Below are 21,501 nucleotides of genomic sequence, written 5' to 3'. Positions count from 1 at the left end.
GCCACACAATAAGTATGTCAATTGTTCAAAGTTTGTGCGAAGATTTGTAGCTCGGGTGCTCGTTGTTGTGGTTCTGTTCGCCGAGCTGGAAGTTTTTGTTGCAAACGTTTCGTCCCCTGGCTAGGCGACATCATCAGTGCTTGGGAGCCTCCTGCGAAGCGCTTCTTTGATGTTTCCTCCGGTGTTTATAGTGGTCTGTCCCTGCCGCTTCCGGTTGTCAGTTTCAGCTGTCCGCTGTAGTGGTTGGTATATTGGGTCCAGGTCGATGTGTTTGTTGATGGAGTTTGTGGATGAATGCCATGCCTCTAGGAATTCCCTGGCTGTTCTGTCTGGCTTGCCCTATGATAGTAGTGTTGTCCCAGTCGAATTCATGTTGCTTGTTGTCTGCGTGTGTGGCTATTAAGGATAGCTGGTCGTGTCATTTCGTGGCTAGTTGATGTTCATGTATGCGGATTGTTAGCTGTCTTCCTGTTTGTCCTATATAGTGTTTGTCCTATATATACGAATGTAGTGTACAAAATACCATGCAAGGACTGCACAAAACACTATATAGGACAAACAGGAAGACAGCTAACAATCCGCATACATGAACATCAACTAGCTACGAAACGACACGACCAGCTATCCTTAATAGCCACACACGCAGACAACAAGCAACATGAATTCGACTGGGACAACACTACTATCATAGGGCAAGCCAGACAGAGAACAGCCAGGGAATTCCTAGAGGCATGGCATTCATCCACAAACTCCATCAACAAACACATCGACCTGGACCCAATATACCAACCACTACAGCGGACAGCTGAAACTGACAACCGGAAGCTGCAGGGACTGACCACTATAAACACCGGAGGAAACATCAAAGAAGCGCTTCGCAGGAGGCTCCCAAGCACTGATGATGTCGCCTAGCCAGGGGACGAAACGTTTGCAACAAAAACTTCCAGCTCGGCAAGCAGAACCACAAGTATGTCAATGCAGCCTAGTCAGCTTTCTCACATTCTAATTTCTTTACTGAGAGATATGAATTTTTGCATCACACGTAATGGAAAATTGTAAACATGAACCAGAACTAAGATCATCAATTAAAAAGAAAGAACAAAAGATCAGAAGAAATGTTTTAAGAGGTTTATTAGAATATGCTTCAACATAAACAATTCAGTCAGGAATAATCTGCAACACATGTATTTAATTAAAATATAAATATAATGTATAATATATAGACATAAGGAAAGGTCAGAGAAATGAGAAAAGAGTAGATGGTTCCAGCTGCACAGGCATGATATCAGTCAAAATGATATCTAATGGCAAATTTCTGACTCCATGTTCTAATGTGATACAACATAAAATTAGAGAATTGAATACAAATGCAGCATATTACTAGAAAAGTAAACTGTTTTTTGCTCCATAAAATTTCCACTGAACTGAAGTATCACAATAAAAAAAAGGCCAGGGCACAACTGATAAATCTAAAGTATTTCAAATTTTCAGCTCAATGAAAAATATTCCTAGCTCATACAATTCAACTTAAAAGCTATACCCTACCTTCCAAAGCCTCTATAAAATTCCTCCTATCTTATCAACATTCTGTGGGTTGCCATTAACAAGAAACTAAAATGGATAAGCCATATAAATACTGTGGCCATAAGACCAAGTCAGAGACTAGGAATTCTGTAGCGAGCAACTTAATTCCTGATACACCAGAGTTGGTCTACCATCCTCAAAGACATATCAGGAGTATGATGGAATATTCTTCATTTGCCTTCAACAACGTTCAAACACAAAACAGCATTTCACTAGCAGTGCAACCACAGTTGCAAAACTTTTACTTCCTTCACCACAGATGCACAGTGGCAACAGTATGTACCATCAACAAGATTATGGAGCAACCTATCAAGGCTGCTTCAGTACACATTCCAACAAGGGCAGCAAATGCATGAAAACTCCACTAATTGCAAGTTCCTCTCCCAACTTCCATCATAACTTGGAAATATATAATTATTTTGCTACTACTGGGTTAAATACCTTCTTAATGGCACTGTGGATACTCATGACCTGCAGCAATTCAAGCAAGCAGCTCACCACTAACTTCAAGAACAATTAAGGATAGGCATTAAATGCTGGCCTATTCAGCAACGCTCACATTCCATGAACTATTAATAATAAACATTCACTCCTTGGTGCCCTGGAGCTTTAATATATGAAGCCATTGATGCCTGGAATTCCCAACTGGGATTACTAATATCACAGGTATTGACACACAACATTGCTCCACAGAGGGGAAGTGCAGAAAAAGATCACAGATCAGCCGAAAAAACACTTGCACATCTCCTTGTGGCCAGCTATAGAATAGCATTTAAAATAGGATTTGTGGCTGGAAAGCTAGTGGAGATCACTAAAAAAAAAACTAGATAATACTAAATTTGAAAAGCTGAAAAGGAGGACCAATGCTTCAATGTCACGCAAAGCTACTACCTGTTGCCAGAGAGCAAAACAGATTCTTGGTATTGAGTTAATTCAGTCCAAAAACACACACACTAGCAAAGTAGATTACTTGATGTCAGTGTCCAACCTCTAATGCCATAATATCACAGGTGTTATGAGATAAGAGTTGTTATTGGCCAAATTGAGTTCTGATGTTTAAATAAGGAATTTATGAGCAGGATTTGTAATTCAAGTGGCATCAATTTAAATAATCTGCAGGTGGATGAAAAAATACTAAAATTTGTAAATGTTGAAAGACATTGCCATCAGTCATGTATAGTACTTTACCTTCAGTGATATTAAGTTCTGTGCACATCATCTCCCTTCACAGTGAAAGTTCTACATAAGGTTGGAGTTTCTTCAATAGTTTTAAAAACATGGTAACAAGGGATCTTTAAAACTAAAGGCCAAGAACACTCAAACACTCTAAAGAATATTCAGTGATGCACACTCCTCAATGTCAACATTTTATATATATTCACAATAATCTAAGTAGAATTACTGCACAAACCTGTTTATTTATATTTCTTAGAGACAATATTTTACAACGATATTGCAAGAAATTAAAAAATATGTATAGGTACCTAATTGAAATAAAAATTAAGGTTATGGTTTACTCACCTTCCTCATCTCTTAATCCTATTCCTTTTGCCTTTAGGCGGGAGTGTATGAACTTCTCTTTCTCCTGGAAAGTAATGAACAACATTTTACCGAAAGCAGGTACAGCTGTAAGCACTTTTACAATTCGATGCAATGTTGAATTTAAGCGATGTCACAATATTACTTGCAGATAGGAAGTGAAATATTTCATGCTGAAAGCTGAAGAACTTTCCCCTGCGATTTACTTTAATTTGTGTGCATTTCAAAACAAATATGTGTATTCGTCAAATACTGAATCTGAAAATTATTGCTTCTGAGAAAAACTGCAAACCTCGGATAGCACACCGTATAATGTCCTGAGAGAGGAGTTGATTGATCCTAGGATTATGCTAGAGGCAAGTCTGGGTCTGTCTTATTGGCTCCTAACATGGGAAAGAAATGTCACAATGAAGCAGACTTCAACAAAAGATTCTGACAGATCTTTTTTGAGAAAGGCAAATTGGCAATCTCATCCAGACTACTGCCACGAGACATCTGCAGCAGAAAATTTGGACAATTTATTCTGATTTTTAAAAAAATTCTTCTACCTCTCTACCTGGGGGGAAAAATGAGTCTATTTCCTTTCAGCTGCAAGTACTGTTTTTTCCTGTGTAATTGAGTTTGTTATGTTCTAAAGAGAAATGATATAGAGATGTGTGACAAAGTTTTTGAGCTGGTAAGAAATCAGAAATGGAAGTCATGGATCAGAAGGTGAAGTCTTTGATAGAAAGATATGAATAGCAGAGTCGTAATCTCAGGATTGCTGCCAGTGCCATGGGCTAATGATACTAGGAACAGAGAGCAAGTGCAAATGAACAGGTGGCTGCAGGGCTGGTATAGGAGGGACGGCTTCAGATATGTGGATCATCTGAGGAAGGTAGGACCTGTACAAGGATGGGTTGCACCTGAACTGGAGGGCACCAATATCCTGGGCGGGAGGTTTGTTAGAACTCTTCGGCTGGGTTTAAACTAGTTTGGCAGGGGGTGGGGGCCAGAGCTCTGGATCTGAGGATGAAGTAGCTACTGAACAGCCAGATACAGCATGCAAAGAGTCTGTGACGAAGGATAGACAGTTGGTAGGGCAAAGCTACAGTCAGTGTGATGGGTTGAAGCGTGTCTATTTAATGCAAAAAGTATCAGGAATAAGGGTGATGAACTTAGTTCCAAGTACTTACCCATGTTCTATGATGTTGGGGCCATTACGGAGACTTGGATATCAGAACAACAGGAATGGTTGTTGGATGTTCCAGAGTGTAGATGTTTCAAAAGGAATAGGGAGGGAGGTAAAAGAGGTGGGGGAGTGACATTGCTAATCAGGGATAGTATCACAGCTGCAGAAAGGGACGTCATCATGGAGGGTTTGCCTACAGGATCAATATGGGTGGAAGTCACAAACATGAAAGGAGCAGTCACTTTATTAGGAGTTTTCTGCAGGGGAGAGAAGTTTAGATCAGAGTGGTGCTGGAAAAGCAGAGCAGGTCAGGCAGCATCTGAGGAGCAGGAATATCAACGTTTCAAGCAAAAGCCCTTCATCAAGAATAGAGGCAGGAAGCCTCAAGGGTGGAGAGATAAGCCATTTTGGATTTGGTGCTTGGCAATGAACCAAGCCAGCTGTCAGATCTCTGTGGGAGAACATTTTGGTGACGGTGATCACAACTCCCTGACCTTTACTATAGCCAGTGGGCTTAGGAGAACTAGAAGGGGACATGAAAAAGCTTTAGTGGGTAGGATTAAGGAAAACCCTAAGGCATTCTATACTTATGTGATGAACAAGAGGATGGCCAGAGTGAGGTTAGGGCCGATCAGGTATACTGCAGGGAACTTGCATCTTGAGTCCGAGGAGGTAGGGGAGGTCATTAATGATTACTTTGCTTCAGTATTCACCACTGAGAGGGACCTTGACGTTTGTGAGGACAACATGAAACAGGCTGATTTGCTCGAACAGATTTATGTTAAGGAGGAGGATATGCTGAAAAGTTTGAAAAAGACAAGGATAGATAAGTCCCCTGGGCCAGACAGGATATACCCAAGGTGTCTACTTAAAGCGAGGGAAGAGATTGCTGAACCTTTGGCAATGACCTTTGGGTCCTCACTGGAGTAGTGCCAGATGATTGGAGGGTGGCTTTCATTTGCAGGGGGATTGAGTTTAAGAACTACAAGGTTAGCTACAGCTCTGTAGAACCCTATTTAAACCACACTTGGAATAGTGTGTTCAGTTCTGGTCACCTCATTATAGGAAGGATGTGGAAGCTTTAGCGAAGGTGCAGAGATTTACCAGGACGCTGCCTGGACTGGAGGGTATGCATTATGAAGAAAGGTTGAGGGAGCTAGGGCTTTTCTCATTGGAGCAAAAAAGGATGAGAGGTGACTTGACAGAGGTGTACAAGATGACAAGAGTGTTATGAAGGTGTAAGTGTATACTGTACCTTTAAGAGAGACTGAAAGCTGGCAAGGACTGACTGAAAGCACAGAGTGTGCTGAATAATTTAAAAATGTAACATTTGGTTGCAAAACAAATAGCTGGAGTGCGTTGCCATGGTACACAACAAATTGCACTGATGCGGAGTGATGCCACCGAGTTCAATTCCCGCACTAACTGAGGTTACCATGAAGAATTCTCCTTCTCAACCCCTTCCCTTGCCAGAAGTGCAGTAACTTTCAAGTTAAAGTCAATGTTAAATAAACATGGAGCCAGAAAAAGCACAGCAGGTCAAACAGCATCATAAGAGCAGGAGAGTCAACATTTCAAGCAGGGCCCTTCAGCAAGACATGGTGAAATGTCCTGCCTGACATATCGACTCTTCTGCTCTTCTGATGCTGCTTGACCTGATGTACTTTTTCCGGCTCCACGTTTTATCAACTCTGACTTTCCATCATCTGCAGTCCTTACTATCTCCGACTTTCAGGTTAAACTGCCACTAATTATCTCTCTCTAAGGAGAGAGCAGTCCTATGATCCTCTGCGTGTATGAAGACTTTATCTTTGGAGAAGTACCACTGCGAAAGCCTTTGCATGAGCTTCTCATGACCAGTGTCAAGAAAGGCAGTCCAATAGCAATGTTCTCTGCAGTCAAACATATCCACCAACTCACAGATGTTCTTGGCTTATGATTGACCAAAATACAGAAGTTGCATTCAGAAAGATACCAAATCTTGATCAGTAGGGAAATCAAGGTTTACGGGGAAAGCACAGGAAAGTTAGATCAGAGCAGGTTCAGGGGGCCATATAGACTACTCCTGTTCCAATTTTTTAATACAAAAATACTCTCAGGATTGCGCAAAGATGTTAGAAAATATACAAACCTCCAGGCAACTTATCTATTCAACTCTTCAAGCACAGTCTGCTCCCCGTGTAGTAGAGTTTGCAGATTTCACATTGGATTCTGAGCTGACCGTTAAGTCCAAAAAAAAACACAGGGCAAGGCTAGTCATCCTAGATCTTGAGGGACTACTTAAAGATCTGAATTTAAACATTGGTGGAATAGGTGACCAAAGGCAATCTGTTCTCTTGAAGTCCTTTACCACACACCTCAGTATTCATCAGATTTTAAAAATTCTAAGGGATTGCGGCCCAAGTAATGACCTTTGAGCAATACTGCTGTTTGCCATCATCCAGTTCAAAATGCTCACATTTACTCTGTTTCCTGTCACTTGACCAATTCTGCATCCATGTTACCCCTTTTATTACATGGGTTTCAACCCAGCTAACACACCTCAGTATTCATCAGATTTTAAAAATTCTAAGGGATTGTGGCCCAAGTAATTACCTTTGAGCAATACTGCTGTTTGCCATCATCCAGTTCAAAAATGCTCACATTTACTCTGTTTCCTGTCACTTGACCAATTCTGCATCCATGTTACCCCTTTTATTACATGGGTTTCAACCCAGCTAATAAGCCTTGACAAAATATTTAATGAAACCACTCTTTGAAGCCTATACACCACATCAATGGCAAACCCCTAGAATCATCTGCCTCATCAAGTTTAAGTTCACCTGAGAATGTAACTTTTAAGAAAGTTTTGTGATTTACATATGAAAGAAGTGAAACTAACATGGTCATTCTGACAGATGAGAGACTTAACAAATAATCAAGGTATTTTTCAATGTATAATTTCAGTTATATCACATTGTAAACTTTTGCTATAAATTCTATGTCTTATAATTGTGTACTCCACAACCACCTGATGAAGAAGCAATTTTCTGAAAGCTAGTACTTCCAATTAAACCTGTTGGACTATAACCTGGTGTTGTGTGATTTTTAACTTTGTACACCCCAGTCCAACAGCGGCATCTCCAAGTCATTTCCAAAACTGATTTAGAACGAATCTGTGTACATTTTAAAGTTGGAAGGAACATTTAGTACATTAATTTTAAACAGTTAGCCAAATGAACCTTATGTTTAGAAGTTAGGGGGTTGGTTAGCTTAGTTGGCTTGATGGCTGGTTTGCAATACAGGGTGACACCAACAATGCAGTTTCAATTTCCATACCATAAGACCATAAGACATAGGAGTGGAAGTAAGGCCATTCGGCCCATCGAGTCCACTCCGCCATTCAATCATGGCTGATGCGCATTTCAGCTCCACTTACCAGCGTTCTCCCCGTAGCCCTTAATTCCTCTAGACAACAAGAATCTATCAATCTCGGCCTTGAAGATATTTAGCGTCCCGGCTTCCACTGCACTCCGTGGCAATGAATTCCACAGGCCCACCACTCTCTGGCTCAAGAAATGTCTCCGCATTTCTGTTCTGAAATGACCCCCTCTAATTCTAAGACTGAGAGATTGCATGTGATGCTATATTTGTGTAGCAAGTAAGTGCTTTTAATTATGTAAGGCATAAGTCTGTATCAAGTATTCAAAGTGAAATTGACCCTTTTTTGAATTTTCCATCAGTTGTTAACTAAAGTTTAAAATTGTTTTTATTTTATTGGTTTGCAACAATAAAGCTTTTAAAGTGAAATCTTGCCCAGCAATTTTCTTTCTGTTGAAACTCTTCTCTCATTACATTTATTGCTCTCAATAGGGATTATAACTTTAGGCTCTTGCTTGCATTTCTTTTGTTGATATTATCCAAGCTTTGTCAATTATGGTATAAAGATGTTCTTTCTACATTAATTACTTGATTTTTATATCTTACTATTTTGGACCATTTACATTTGTGAAGCACCAGGCACTGTTCAAATGTTTTAAATATTAATATCCAATTATTTCATTTTTAAAACGTGGTACTGCATTTGAGCTCCAATACCTATTAAAATGTGGTGGGTTATTCGATTTTTGTAATTCACTCTAATTGCATTCACTCTTTTGTGGGTTGTGTGTATTACTTGGAAAAAAAAGTAGAATGTATTCCCCATTCCTATGCCTTTGAGAAGGTTGTGCTGAGCTGCCTTCTTGAGCCATTGCAGTCATCTCGATGGGCATACACCTGCACTACTGTCCGGTTTTTTAACTTAGCAAATATTCATAAAGGGAGTGCAGTGTTTTCCACAGAAGCTAACTCTGATTTGATGGAATGCTAAACCTGGAGTGTAAATGAAATGCGAAGGTACAAACTTTCTCCCTAACGGTATTGTGCATTTCCTAAGATTGTGTCCAAAAGTCCTGCCTTCTCAACCTTGCTCTTCAGCTGAGACATGATAACCCTCAATCATCTCAGAGAACAGTCTTTGGTCCCCTGGAACTATGTTGATCCCTGTAAATCTTTTCTGAACCCTTTCAAGTTTCACAATATCTTTCCGATAGGAAGGAGACTAGAATTGCTCGCAATATTCCAACAGTGGCCTAACCAATGTCCTGTACAGCCACAACATGACCTCCCAACTCCTGTACTCAATACTCTGACCAATAAACAAAAGCATACCAAACGTCTTCTTCACTATCCTATCTATCTGCGATTCCACTTTCAAGGAGCTATGAACCTGCACTCCAAGGTCTCTTTGTTCAGCAACACTCCCTAGGACCTTACCATTAAGTGTATAAGTCCTGCTAAGATTTGCTTTCCCAAAATGCAGCACCTTGCAATTATCTGAATTAAACTCCATCTGCCACTTTTCAGCCCACTGGGCCATCTGATCGAGATCCTGTTGTAGTCTGAGGTAACCTTCTTCGCTGTCCACCACACCTCCAATTTTGGTGTCATCTACAAACTTACTAACCGTACCTCTTATGCTCGCATCCAAATCATTTATGTAAATGACGAAAAGTAGAGGACCCAGCACCGATCCTTGTGGCACTCCACTGGTCACAGGCCTTCAGTCTGAAAACAACCCTCCACCACCACCACCACCACCACCACCACCCTCTTGTCTTCTACTTTTGAGCCAGTTCTGTATCCACATGGCTAGTTCTCCCTGTATTCCGTGGGATCTAACCTTGCTAACCAGCCTCCCATGGGGAATCCTGTCGAACACCTTACTGGAGTCCATATAGATCCTGTGCACAGAATTCTCACTCACAACTGTTGAGTAGATCATTGCTTATAAGCAATTGCACCAGAGGTTTCCGCTGAAGACACTGCTTTACTATTTATGCAAAGTTCTGTTTGTAATCTTGAGATGTAATATTAATTTACAATCAGAATTGTTACAATGCAGGAGGAGGCCACTCAGTCCATCATACCTGCACCAACTCTTCAAAGTAACATCATTACAATCTCCTGCCTTTATTATTATTATTATTGCATACTATTTCTAACCAAATAATTATCCAATACCTTTTCAATGTTTCAGTTGAACCTGCTTCTACCACATTTCCAGGCAGTCATTCTACACTCTAACTACTTGCTCCTTTTGCACATTACTTGAAATCTATACCCTCTTTCTTGTTCATTTTACGAGCAGGCACAGTTTCCCCCTATCTACTATACCAGCTCTCTCATGATTTTGAAAACCTCTATCAAATCTCTTCTCAGCCTTCTTCTTTTCAAATTTTCTCATTCCTGGAACCATTCTTGCCAATTGCTTCTGCACCCTCTCCAAAGTATTCATTTATTTCTTAAAATGTGGCACTTACAACTGTACACAATATTCCAACTGAGATTTAACAAGTGGCTGGTTAAGTATTGTGTACAAGTTATACATTATCTCCTTGCTCTTGTACTCTATGCCTGTAAATAAAGCAGATGACACTGCATAATTTATTACTTGCTTTATCCATGTGTCATGCCACCTTCAATGATCTGTGCACACATACACCCAGGACCCTCTGTTCCTGCACCCACTTTAGACAGATACCTTCTACTTTATATTGTCTTTCAAATGTTCTTCCAATCAAACTGCATCACCTCACATTTCTCTGCATTGAACCTCATTTGTCACCTATACACCCTTTCCACCAACTTGTCAATATCCTTTTGGAGTTCCATATAGTCTTCCTCACAGCCTACAATTGTTTCAAGTTTTGTTTCATCTGCAAACTTTGAAATTGTGCCCTATACACCAAGATTCAAGATCATTATTATATTATTAGAAGAAGCAAGGCTCCCAATATCAGCCCCTGGGGAACTCCACTACAAATCTTCCGAAAAACATCCATTGACCTTTAGTATCTGTTTCCTACTACTCAGCCAATTTTGTACTCATTTTGCTACTGTTTCTGTTATACAATGGCCTATAATGTACCTCAAAATAATACAAATGAAGCACTCTCAAAGTAGCTACAGCAATTGTGCTGAGGTCCAAAATCATTTCTTAAAATTTATTTATGAGATGTGGCATTTATTGCCCAATCAGCATGTATTCCCTGTTCCTAATTGCTCTTAAGAAGATAGTGATGAACTGCCTTCTCAAACCACTGCAATCCACACAATCTTAGGAAATGCACAATACCGTTAGGGAGAAAGTTTGTACCTTCGCATTTCATTTACACTCCAGGTTTAGCATTCCATCAAATCAGAGTTAGCTTCTGTGGAAAACACTGCACTCCCTTTATGAATATTTGCTAAGTTAAAAAACCGGACAGTAGTGCAGGTGTATGCCCATCGAGATGACTGCAGTGGCTCAAGAAGGCAGCTCAGCACAACCTTCTCAAAGGCATAGGAATGGGGAATACATTCTACTTTTTTTTCCAAGCAATACACACAACCCACAAAAGAGTGAATGCAATTAGAGTGAATTACAAAAATCGAATAACCCACCACATTTTAATAGGTATTGGAGCTCAAATGCAGTACCACGTTTTAAAAATGAAATAATTGGATATTAATATTTAAAACATTTGAACAGTGCCTGGTGCTTCACAAATGTAAATGGTCCAAAATAGTAAGATATAAAAATCAAGTAATTAATGTAGAAAGAACATCTTTATACCATAATTGACAAAGCTTGGATAATATCAACAAAAGAAATGCAAGCAAGAGCCTAAAGTTATAATCCCTATTGAGAGCAATAAATGTAATGAGAGAAGAGTTTCAACAGAAAGAAAATTGCTGGGCAAGATTTCACTTTAAAAGCTTTATTGTTGCAAACCAATAAAATAAAAACAATTTTAAACTTTAGTTAACAACTGATGGAAAATTCAAAAAAGGGTCAATTTCACTTTGAATACTTGATACAGACTTATGCCTTACATAATTAAAAGCACTTACTTGCTACACAAATATAGCATCACATGCAATCTCTCAGTCTTTACAAGCCAGCCTTTGTTTGTTGGATATCACATCAGCCAACCATCAATTTTAGCCCTCAAGTTGTACTCATTGGTAAACATAATCCATCTGAGACACAGTTATAAGCCGCGAGGCACATGTTTACAAATCTTCTCTCACTCAGGTCATAACCATTCTGAAAGGACAGGATCTCTAGACGGTCCCTTCTCCAACTTCAATGAAGATCACAGTGGGATCCGGCACTACTTCAGCAGCAGCAATCAATATTGTCCAAGCCACAATCCCTTGGTCTTCCTGTCTTCAATGTTTTGTCCTTTCGAACTGCACACTGTAACATTCTCAGAGACCTGCTTCAGCTCAGGAACTGTTTAAAGACTGCCAAACAAAAAATTGTTCCACTCAAAAATGCTTACTGGTTTGCTGTTTGCATATATTCTCAGTGTTGTAAACTGCTGCACAGAAAAAAAGACTGAAACTCCGCCCCACTGTAGTTATCTTTCTATACATCCTTTGCTTCTTAGCTGCTCACATTCAAATAATAATGGACATTTCTCAGAATCCAAACAATGGTAGAATATGGAAACCAACAAACCCTTTTTCAAAATCTATTTTCTTTTAAAGGCACATCACACAAAAAAATACAAGTTTTCCCAGCACATAAGACATCAGTGCTCATGCATACTGGCAGACTGATTGAAAGGTCTGCCAGAAAAAAAGCATACAGTAGTCAGAACTGATCTAGCAGAATCAAAGCTCTTCTCTAATTAAACTAAGGAGATGACTATGCAGAAGGACATTTGTTGGGATCAGGCAAGGGAAAGTTGAAAACAACAAGAAAAAAGTAAAATATATATAAAGTGGACTCCACTTCTGTCAATGTGATGCAAGTATAATCTCATCATGTAGTGGCATTGAACTATTGGTACCGACACTGCAAACTTGCTAATTCTCTCTTTTCCTCTGGGATCAGTTGCAAAGATGATCCAAATGACCAACTCTAAAAGAAATGCTCATTGGCCAAAACTAAAACTGTCCAAACACGGTTACTTGCACAGTACAATTATAGAATCTCCAAAGTTCAACTGCCAAAGCATATTCCACCAATGTTGTATGTTCTCGTGCCTTCGCTGGGATTTTGTCCTGAGGAATACTAGATGCCACATGGGAAGTGGAATTAGTTGTGCTAGAGTTAGTCCTTGAATTTTCAGGCACTATAGTTAGTTGCTGTGGTTAGCAAAGAGGAGATTTTGGTCATTGGAGGATTCCTTTTTGTCTGTAAGAGAAAAGGGAGGTCGTAGCATCCCAAGTCCAGTTCTAAAAAAAATCTACTCTGCAATCAGTAACTACGGGATTGGGGTTTCACAGTTGTCTCTAAATTTATACACGTGTATGTGGAATTTCATGATTTACTTGTATACAGAAAGAGAATACTGAGAATGATAGGAGGATACAAGGTACTGTGGGTACAAGAGCAGATCAGAGGTTAGTAATCCTGCAATGAATAACTCTCGTATTGACATGCCCAAAGCACACCCACCATCTACAAGGCACAAGTGAGGAATGCAGCAGGAAAAAAATCCCACCCCAAAGTAAAGAATAAGTTACAGATTCAAACATTTTTTTATTTTATGTGGTGTCTGCACCTATATTTGGAAACATATTGTTTAATTTTTATCAGCTCTAAAAAATTTTAGCCTTTAGTGGTTCAAGTTCGATCTTCATTTCTTGATGGACTGTAAGTGACAAGCAGTTTAAATAGTTGAACAATAACTACTTAGCAACAGTGCAAAATTATGAGACAAACTCTCCTCAGAATAAAAATAAACTATCAACGCAGGTTCTAAGATTTAAAATGTATTTCCCAATCTGTATTCTGCAGCAACTGTGATAGCAGCATGCTAGTTAATTGTGTATGGTACTGAAATAGCAGAAATCTTGAAAATATGAGGATACAAAATATTTGACCATAAGTAGTTTGTAAATTGTTCTTTTAGATCAGTCTGTATTTATTTTAATACCTTTAAACTTGTTCTAGAGGAGAAAGCAATTCAAGTTAATGTGACAGAAGTAATGTGAAAAAAATGTTGGCAGTGCCACCTAGAGTTGAAAGAATGAATCGGCAAAGGAGATTTATTGTAATACACATGCAATATGATTAAGAATTAGTTTCACATTATGAAGTAATAATGATATGGAATAAGTACAAAAAGGAATGTGTTTGCAGTCACAAGATCTTTAATATTATAATTAGGTAGTTCTGCAATGAACAAAGCTTAAGCTGTCCCGAGCATTTTGCAGTTTACAGTGGAAAATCTACAAGCTTTTTAAAAAAATACGTTAGGAAAAATTAGAAGAGAATGTAAATTTTCTGGAGGGCAACAATAACACAGACCTAAACTTAACTGAAGTTGTTTAACATTATAGATAACAAACTACCCAACTTCAGTTGACATTTAAAATTCCAATATCATCTCTGATATCATTCTGATAGGACAGGATCTCTAGACGGTCCCTTCTCCAACTTCATTGAAGATCACAGTGGGATCCTATCAGAATGATGGTCTGAAACCAGCAGTAAACATTATTTTGTCATTTTGTTTTTACTGCTCATTAATGGAATATGGGAGTCACTGGTTCATTACTATTACCACCTTCTTGATCAGCTGCAGTTCATTTGCTGTAGGTGGACTCACAATGCTGTTAGGGATGGAGTTCCAGGCTTTTAACCCATTGCAAGTATGGAACAGTGACACACTTCCAAGTTAGAATAATAAGTGGCTTGAAGAGCAACTTACAGATGATGGTGTTCTCATGTATCTACTGCCCATATTCTTCTAGATAGCAGTGGTCATGCACTTGAAAGGTCCTGTCTTAAATAGCCTTGGCAAATTCTCCTAGTATATCTTATATGTATGGCTGCTGAGTTTTGGTAATGACAGAAGTGCATGTTTATGGATGTATTGCCAATCAAGCCAGATGCTTTTTCCTGAATGTTGTTAAGCTTCTTGCGTGTTGTTGGAGCTGTACTCAACCAGGTAAATTGAATATTCCTGACCTGTGCCTTGTAGAAAGTGGATGTACTTTAGGGAGTTATTATGAGAGCAACTTACTGCAGGATTTCTAGTATCTTATCTGGTCTTGTATCTGAAGTATTTATATGGCTAGTCCAATTCAATTTCAAGTCAATGGGAACCCCCAAGACGTAGACATTGGGATTCAGCAATGGTAATTGAATATCAAGGGGTGATGGTTGGATTTTCTCTTTTTGAGATGGTCATTGCCTGACAGTGTGTGGCATGAAAGTTACTTGTAAGCTCAAATGTTGATACTATTGCATTTGGATATGGATCTCTCCAGTATGTGAAAAGTCATGAACAGTGCGAAACATTGCACAATCAGCAGCAAACATCCCCACCTCTGGCCTTACGATGGAGGGAACTTTACAGATGAAGCAACTGAAGATAGTTGGGTTTAAACGCTGAGGAACTCCTGCATAGATATTGTGACCTCATACAATCATCATTGTGCTAAGTTTGACTCCAACCAGCTGAGAGTTTTACCTCCATTCCATTGACTCATGTTTTGCAAGGGCTCTTTGATGCCACACTTAGTCAAATGTGGCCTTGATGTGAAGGGCAGTCATTCTCACCTCACCTCTGGAATTCAATTCTTTTGACCTATTTGAATTAAGGCTTTAATGTGGTCAGGAGGGGAGTGGCTCTGGTGGAACCCAAATTGAGTGTTATGAGCAGGTTATTGCTGTAGAAGTGTACTGTTGATGACATAACATTTTTCTGCAATTGAGAGTAGACTGATAAGGTGATTATTAATAGAGTTGGAGTTGTCCTACTTTGTGTGCAGGAAATACCAGGGCAACTCTTCGCATTGTCAGGTGAATGCATGATGTAAGTGCACTAGAACACAGTTGAAAAATGTGGTGCTGGAAAAACACAGCAGGCCAGGCAGCATCCGAGGAGCAGGAGAATCAACTTTTCGGGCATAAGCCCTTCTTCAGGAATGAGGTGGATGTGCCAAGTGAGCTAAGATAAAGGGTAGGGGGGGGGAGGGAATTTGGGGGAGGGGCACTGGGAATATGATTGGTGGAAGGAGGTGAGGGTGATAGGCCGGAGACGGGGTGGGGACGGAGAGGTTGGGAAGAAGATTACAGGTCAAGAGGGCTGTGCTGAATCCGGGGGTTGGGACTGAGATAAGTACAAAAAGGAGGGAGGGGAAATGAGGAAGCTGGATAAATCTACATTCAAGGCACTAGAACACCGTCTGGTTTGAGGTGTGGCAAGTGCTGGACATACATCCTCAGTACTATTGTCAGAACATATACCCTTTGCAGCATCCAATGTTCCAGCTGTTTCACAACAACGCATGGAGCAAATCGATTTGGCTGAAGACTGGCATCAGCAATGCTGGTGACATCTGGAAGAGAGGCAGAGTTGAATCATCCACTTGACATTTGCAGCTGATCCTTGTCACAAATGTTTCAGCCTTATCTTTTTGATATAACATTGAGGACAAGGAGCACCCCCTCCTCCAGTGATTTAACCGTATGCCATAATTCATTCCTGGATGCAGCAGGACTGCAGAGCTTAGGCCTGATGCGTTGATGGTGGAATCGTTTAGCCCTAACATTTGCTGCTTCTGCTGTTTAAAACACAGAGGCAGTTCTATTTTGTAGCTTCACCAGGTTGGTACCTCATTTTTAGGTACATGAGGGAAAGGTCAGGCCTTCAGGTTGCAGATTATGTTTAAGTACAATTTTGCTGCCACTAATGGCTCACAGCAAATCATGCCCAGCCTCAAGTTGTTTGTTTATCTCATTTAGTACAGTGATAATGCCACACAACATGATGGAGGAGTCCTTCAATGAAAAGATGGGACTTGGTCTCACCAAAGAATGTGCAGTTGTCACTCTTACTTATACTGTCATGAACAAATGCATTTGCAGCAGGCAGACTGGTGAGGGTAAGGTCAAGTACATCTTTTCCACCATCTTCTGCAGATCTAATCTTGTAGCTGTGTCCTTTAGGATTCGACTAGATTAATCAGCAATGATGCTGCCGAGCTACTCTTCATGGTGCACAAAATTTTCCACCCAGAGTACATTCTGTACCACTGTCACCCTCCATACTTGCTCAATGTGGTGTTCAACGTGGAGGAGTACTGGTTCATCAGTTGAGGCGGGCTGTACATGGTAAACAGCAGGCAATTACCTTGCCCATTTCTGATCCAATGTCATGAGACTTCATAGGATTCACAGTCCATGTTGAAGAGTCCCTGGGCAAATCATTCCCTGCTGTATAACACAGTGCCACTGCAACTGCTGTTTTTTGTTAATCCAGTGGAACAGGACATATCCATGGATGATGATATTGTTGTTTGGGTCATTGTGGAAGGTAAGACTCTTGAGCATGGCTATACCAGTCTGTAGTTCAACTAGTCTGCAAGGCAGTTCTCCAAATTTTACCACTTACTCCTAAAAGTCGGTAAGGAAAGCTTTACAGGGTTGATGGAGCTCAGTTTGATGTTGTTGCTTCCAGCACTTAGGTTGATGCCATTGGTTTGATTTCCTTTTGAGACTTTTTAGCAGTTGATACAACTGTCTGGCTTGGTAGGCCTTTTAAGAGATTAATTAAGAGTCAAACACATTGCTTTGGCAATGGAGTTACATGTAGGCCAGACCAGTAGGAGCTACAGTTTTCTTTCCCTAAAGGACATTAATGAACAAGATTGGGATTTACACGAATTGAAATTGGATTCGTGGTCATTTTACTTTTAATTTAAGATTTTTATTAAATTTAAAACTGAACCTACGTCCCTAGAACATTCCCTGGGTCTCTCTATTATGAGGTAAAAACAATGACTGCAGATGCTGGAAACCAGATTCTGGATCAGTGGTGCTGGAAGAGCACAGCAATTCAGGCAGCATCCGAGGACAGGCAAAATCGACGTTTCGGGCAAAAGCCCTTCATCAGGAATAAAGGCAGAGAGCCTGAAGCGTGGAGAGATAAGCTAGAGGAGGGTGGGGGTGGGGAGGAAAACTTCTTCAAGGCAGGCAGAACAAGAGGCAGACGGAAAATTCAGTCACGTGAGTGTTGGTCATTTCAACATTACAATGAGGCTGCATGGCTTCATTTTAATATTCTTCGTATTGTATGCACAACCCCCACAATCTAGGTCCCAGGATGAAAAATTGCCATGACTCATTCACCACCCCACCACCAAAACTGTCCAGAATCTGCACTTTCAGACCTTCTACTCCTGGCAATCTAGTCGTCTATCATTGGGAATCCCACTCAAAGCAGCCTCACCAGGAAACTCTGCAGGATATTCAGTAAACCTCTTCTATGGGTCTTCCCACCTCCCATTAGCAGTGGGTCATGTCCCTTCCCCTGAGCCAGAGGCTGTGGCTTCAAGTCCTACAGAAGGGTCTAACATCCAAAGAACGTGTGTCCATTGTGTGGTCCAACAGGTGAAGGATCAACCACTAAATCTTTCCAACAGTTGCCAACGCCAAGTGGTATGAGTGAGAGAGATTACTGGTCACTTGGCGGATGATTTGGTTTATGCGAAGGTTGGTAGGGTGGAAGGTGGGCACCAGGGGCGTTCTGTCCTTGTTGCGGTTGGAGGGGTTGGGTCTGAGGGCGGAGGTGCGGGATGTGGATGAGATGCGTTGGAGGGCATCTTTGACCACGTGGGAAGGGAAATTGCGGTCTCTAAAGAAGGAGGCCATCTGGTGTGTTCTATGGTGGAACCGCTCCTCCTGGGAGCAGATACGGCGGAGGCGGAGGAATTGGGAATACGGGATGGCATTTTTGCAAGAGGTAGGGTGGGAAGAGGTGTAATCCAGGTAGCTGTGGGAGTCGGTGGGTTTGTAGAAGATGTCAGTGTCAAGTCGGTCGTCACTGATGGAGATGGAGAGGTCCAGGAAGGGGAGGCAGGTGTCAGAGATGGTCCAGGTAAATTATGAGTCCAGTGAGTCTCTCTATTATGAGTCCAGTGACAATACCACTACATCAGTGCCTACAAAAGGCAATGCAAGCACTAATCTAATGGTGGCTACTTCATCAATGACCTTCCCTCTGTCAGAAGGTCAGAGATAGCAATGTTCACTGATGATTGCATGATGTCCAGCATCATTCGCAACTCCTCAGATGCTGAAGCAGTTCATGCCTGAACACAGCAAGTCTTGGACAACATCCATGTTTGTGCTGAAAGGTGGCAAGTAATATTCACATCGAACAAATGCAAGGCAATTAACATCTCTAACAAGAGAATCTAACCATCATCCTGAGACATTCAATGACATTACCATCACTGAATTGTCCACTATCAACATCCTGGAAGCTAACCATTGATCAGAAGCAGCTGAAGGTGTTTGGGTCTAGGACATTATCCTGATGAACTCAGAGTTAAGAGTTCTACAACACAGAAATTGGTCCTTTGCCCCTTCAGGTCTGTGCTGGTCAGAACAACCATCTAATTCATCTTATCTCAATTTTTTAACACTTAGCCCATAAGCCTTATATGGTTTGGCATTGCAAATGCACATCTAAATACTTCTTAAATATTATGAGAGTTTCCCATCTAAAAAACAGTTTTTGTTACACCCGGTGAACCTTCTGCCCTTTTAACTTAAATTGATTCCCCTGGTTATTGATTCCTCTTTCACCTCACACTTTACAGTTATTTGAAAAGGAAAAGAATAAATACAGTGAGCTTTTATCCTCGAAGAAAAGTCTGCGGAGTTCATAATGACAAATAAGTAAATGGTAACTCAATTAAAAAGATATTTTCCATCTGTCTTGATGTAGAAGGTACAAATAGCATCCCAGAAATAATTGTAAATCAGGACAAAAATGAGAAGGAGGAACTTAAAATATTAAAAGTAGGGAAAGGGTACTTACAAAATTACTAGAACTAAAAAGTAACAAGTAGCTGCTGAGATAATAAATGCATTGGTGTTAATTTTCCAAGATTCTACAGATTTCCACATGGACTACCCTGAAAAGAAAATCCATAAAGATCACAAACTTGAGAGATTGGGTGCACTATCAGTCACAGGATCATTACTTTAAAAGTTTCCTTTCAAGTGCTGATATTTTCAAAGTATCTTTTTTACAGAACTGGATGTCAATTTGTTAATTAGCTTGTTTTTTTTCCCAACTTGCTCAAGAGTGAATGAAGAGACATATACTAACATAGGTGTAGAGTGGAGTCAGAAGTTACACTTTGTGATGTTTCACTATGTGAATAAATCAATTTAGTAAATTGTAAAGTAAAAGTAAGTTGTAAAGTAAATTGTAAAGTACTAAAAACTAGCTTTCATTTCTTCTTTCACTGACTAGCTATCAGGAGTATAATACAATGGTTGAAGTCAACAATATAGATATGTTTAAAGGGAAGCTGAACAAGCATTTGTCGGGTGGGAATGAGGAAAAATGGAAGAAGGCTCAGGCAAAGCATAAACACATAATGGGTTGGTTATGCCAAATGTCATGTTTTATGTTAGCTAAATCCTTTGTAAACAATATTAAAAAGGCTGTTTGCATCATGTGGCTTAAACAAACATCAGAAACTCCCAACATTAAGAGCACGGAGTACCTCAAATCATTCATACCACTAACCTTGTTGAAAGTTACATTCTGATTCAACCAAAAGTTCTGATTCCAGACTTGTGTAGCCATCCTTAACTTCCTCAGTTCCTGCTCCAGTTCGGATTCAAGCTTTGGTGCATAATATTTCATAGGTCTTAGGTTTGAAAGCCTATCTGGAGGGCCAACCCAGTCATGGTGTGAGTCTGCAGGACTTTGGAAACTTGAAATCTGAAAAAAAAAGTATTTCAGTTTAGATAATAAATAATTGGCATTTCTCTTAAAGTTTCAGAGTAAAAGCAGTTCAAACTGTGTGCCCATATTTGTGAACAATTGTAGCCACAATACACATTTCATGAATGTTTGTCTGGAAATGAACAGATCTTTGACGTTTTATATTAAACACTTGAACATATGAGTTCAAGCGGATATGAAGAAATTAAAAATACATCCTATCATGTAGAATATGTGCATGATCACTTTAGGTTAAGTATTTAACAGAAGCATGAACTCTAGAACATTCTCACTTAAATCCGCGATTTAGAGTCATAGAGATGTACAGCATGGAAACAGTCCCTTCGGTCCAACCCGTTCATGCCGACCAGATATCCCAACCCAATCTAGTCCCACCTGCCAGCACCCGGCCCATATCCCTCCAAACCCTTCTTATTCATATACCCATCCAAATGCCTCTTAAATTGTACCAGCCTCCACCACATCCTCTGGCAGCTCATTCCATGCACGCACCACCCTCTGCATGAAAAAGTTGCCCCTTAGGTCTCTTTTATATCTTTCCCTTCTCACCCTAAACCTATGCCCTCTAGTTCTGGACTCCCCGACTCCAGGGAAAAGACATTGTCTAGTTACCCTATCCATGCCCCTCAATTTTGTAAACCTATATAAGGTCACCGCTTAGCCTCCGACGCTCAAGGGAAAACAGCCCCAGCCTGTTCAGCCTCTCCCTGTAGCTCAGATCCTCCACTCCAGGGAAAGACATTGTCTAGTTACCCTATCCATGCCCCTCAATTTTGTAAACCTATATAAGGTCACCGCTTAGCCTCCGACGCTCAAGGGAAAACAGCCCCAGCCTGTTCAGCCTCTCCCTGTAGCTCAGATCCTCCAACCCTGGCAACATCCTTGTAAGTCTTTTCTGAACCCTTTCAC

At 40.4% G+C, this 21,501-nt stretch overlaps 1 protein-coding gene across 1 annotated transcript in view; it reads right to left on the bottom strand.

Moving 5' to 3' along the window:
• The window catches only part of LOC122553548 (cytochrome c oxidase assembly factor 8), a 32,629-nt gene that overhangs the window by 1,825 nt on the left and 9,303 nt on the right, over nt 1-21,501 (bottom strand). The window contains exons 2-3 of the mRNA XM_043697510.1: nt 20,371-20,568; nt 3,106-3,169 (exon numbers count right to left, since the gene is read on the bottom strand). Of these exons, the coding sequence (XP_043553445.1) occupies nt 3,106-3,169; nt 20,371-20,568 (262 nt within the window). The remainder of the gene's footprint in view (nt 1-3,105; nt 3,170-20,370; nt 20,569-21,501) is intronic.

The sequence above is a fragment of the Chiloscyllium plagiosum genome, chromosome 10 (genome assembly GCF_004010195.1).
Source record: "Chiloscyllium plagiosum isolate BGI_BamShark_2017 chromosome 10, ASM401019v2, whole genome shotgun sequence".
NCBI lineage: Eukaryota > Metazoa > Chordata > Chondrichthyes > Orectolobiformes > Hemiscylliidae > Chiloscyllium > Chiloscyllium plagiosum.
The sequence above is the reverse complement of the archived record's forward strand: the minus strand, read 5'-3'. Positions and strand labels throughout refer to the sequence as shown.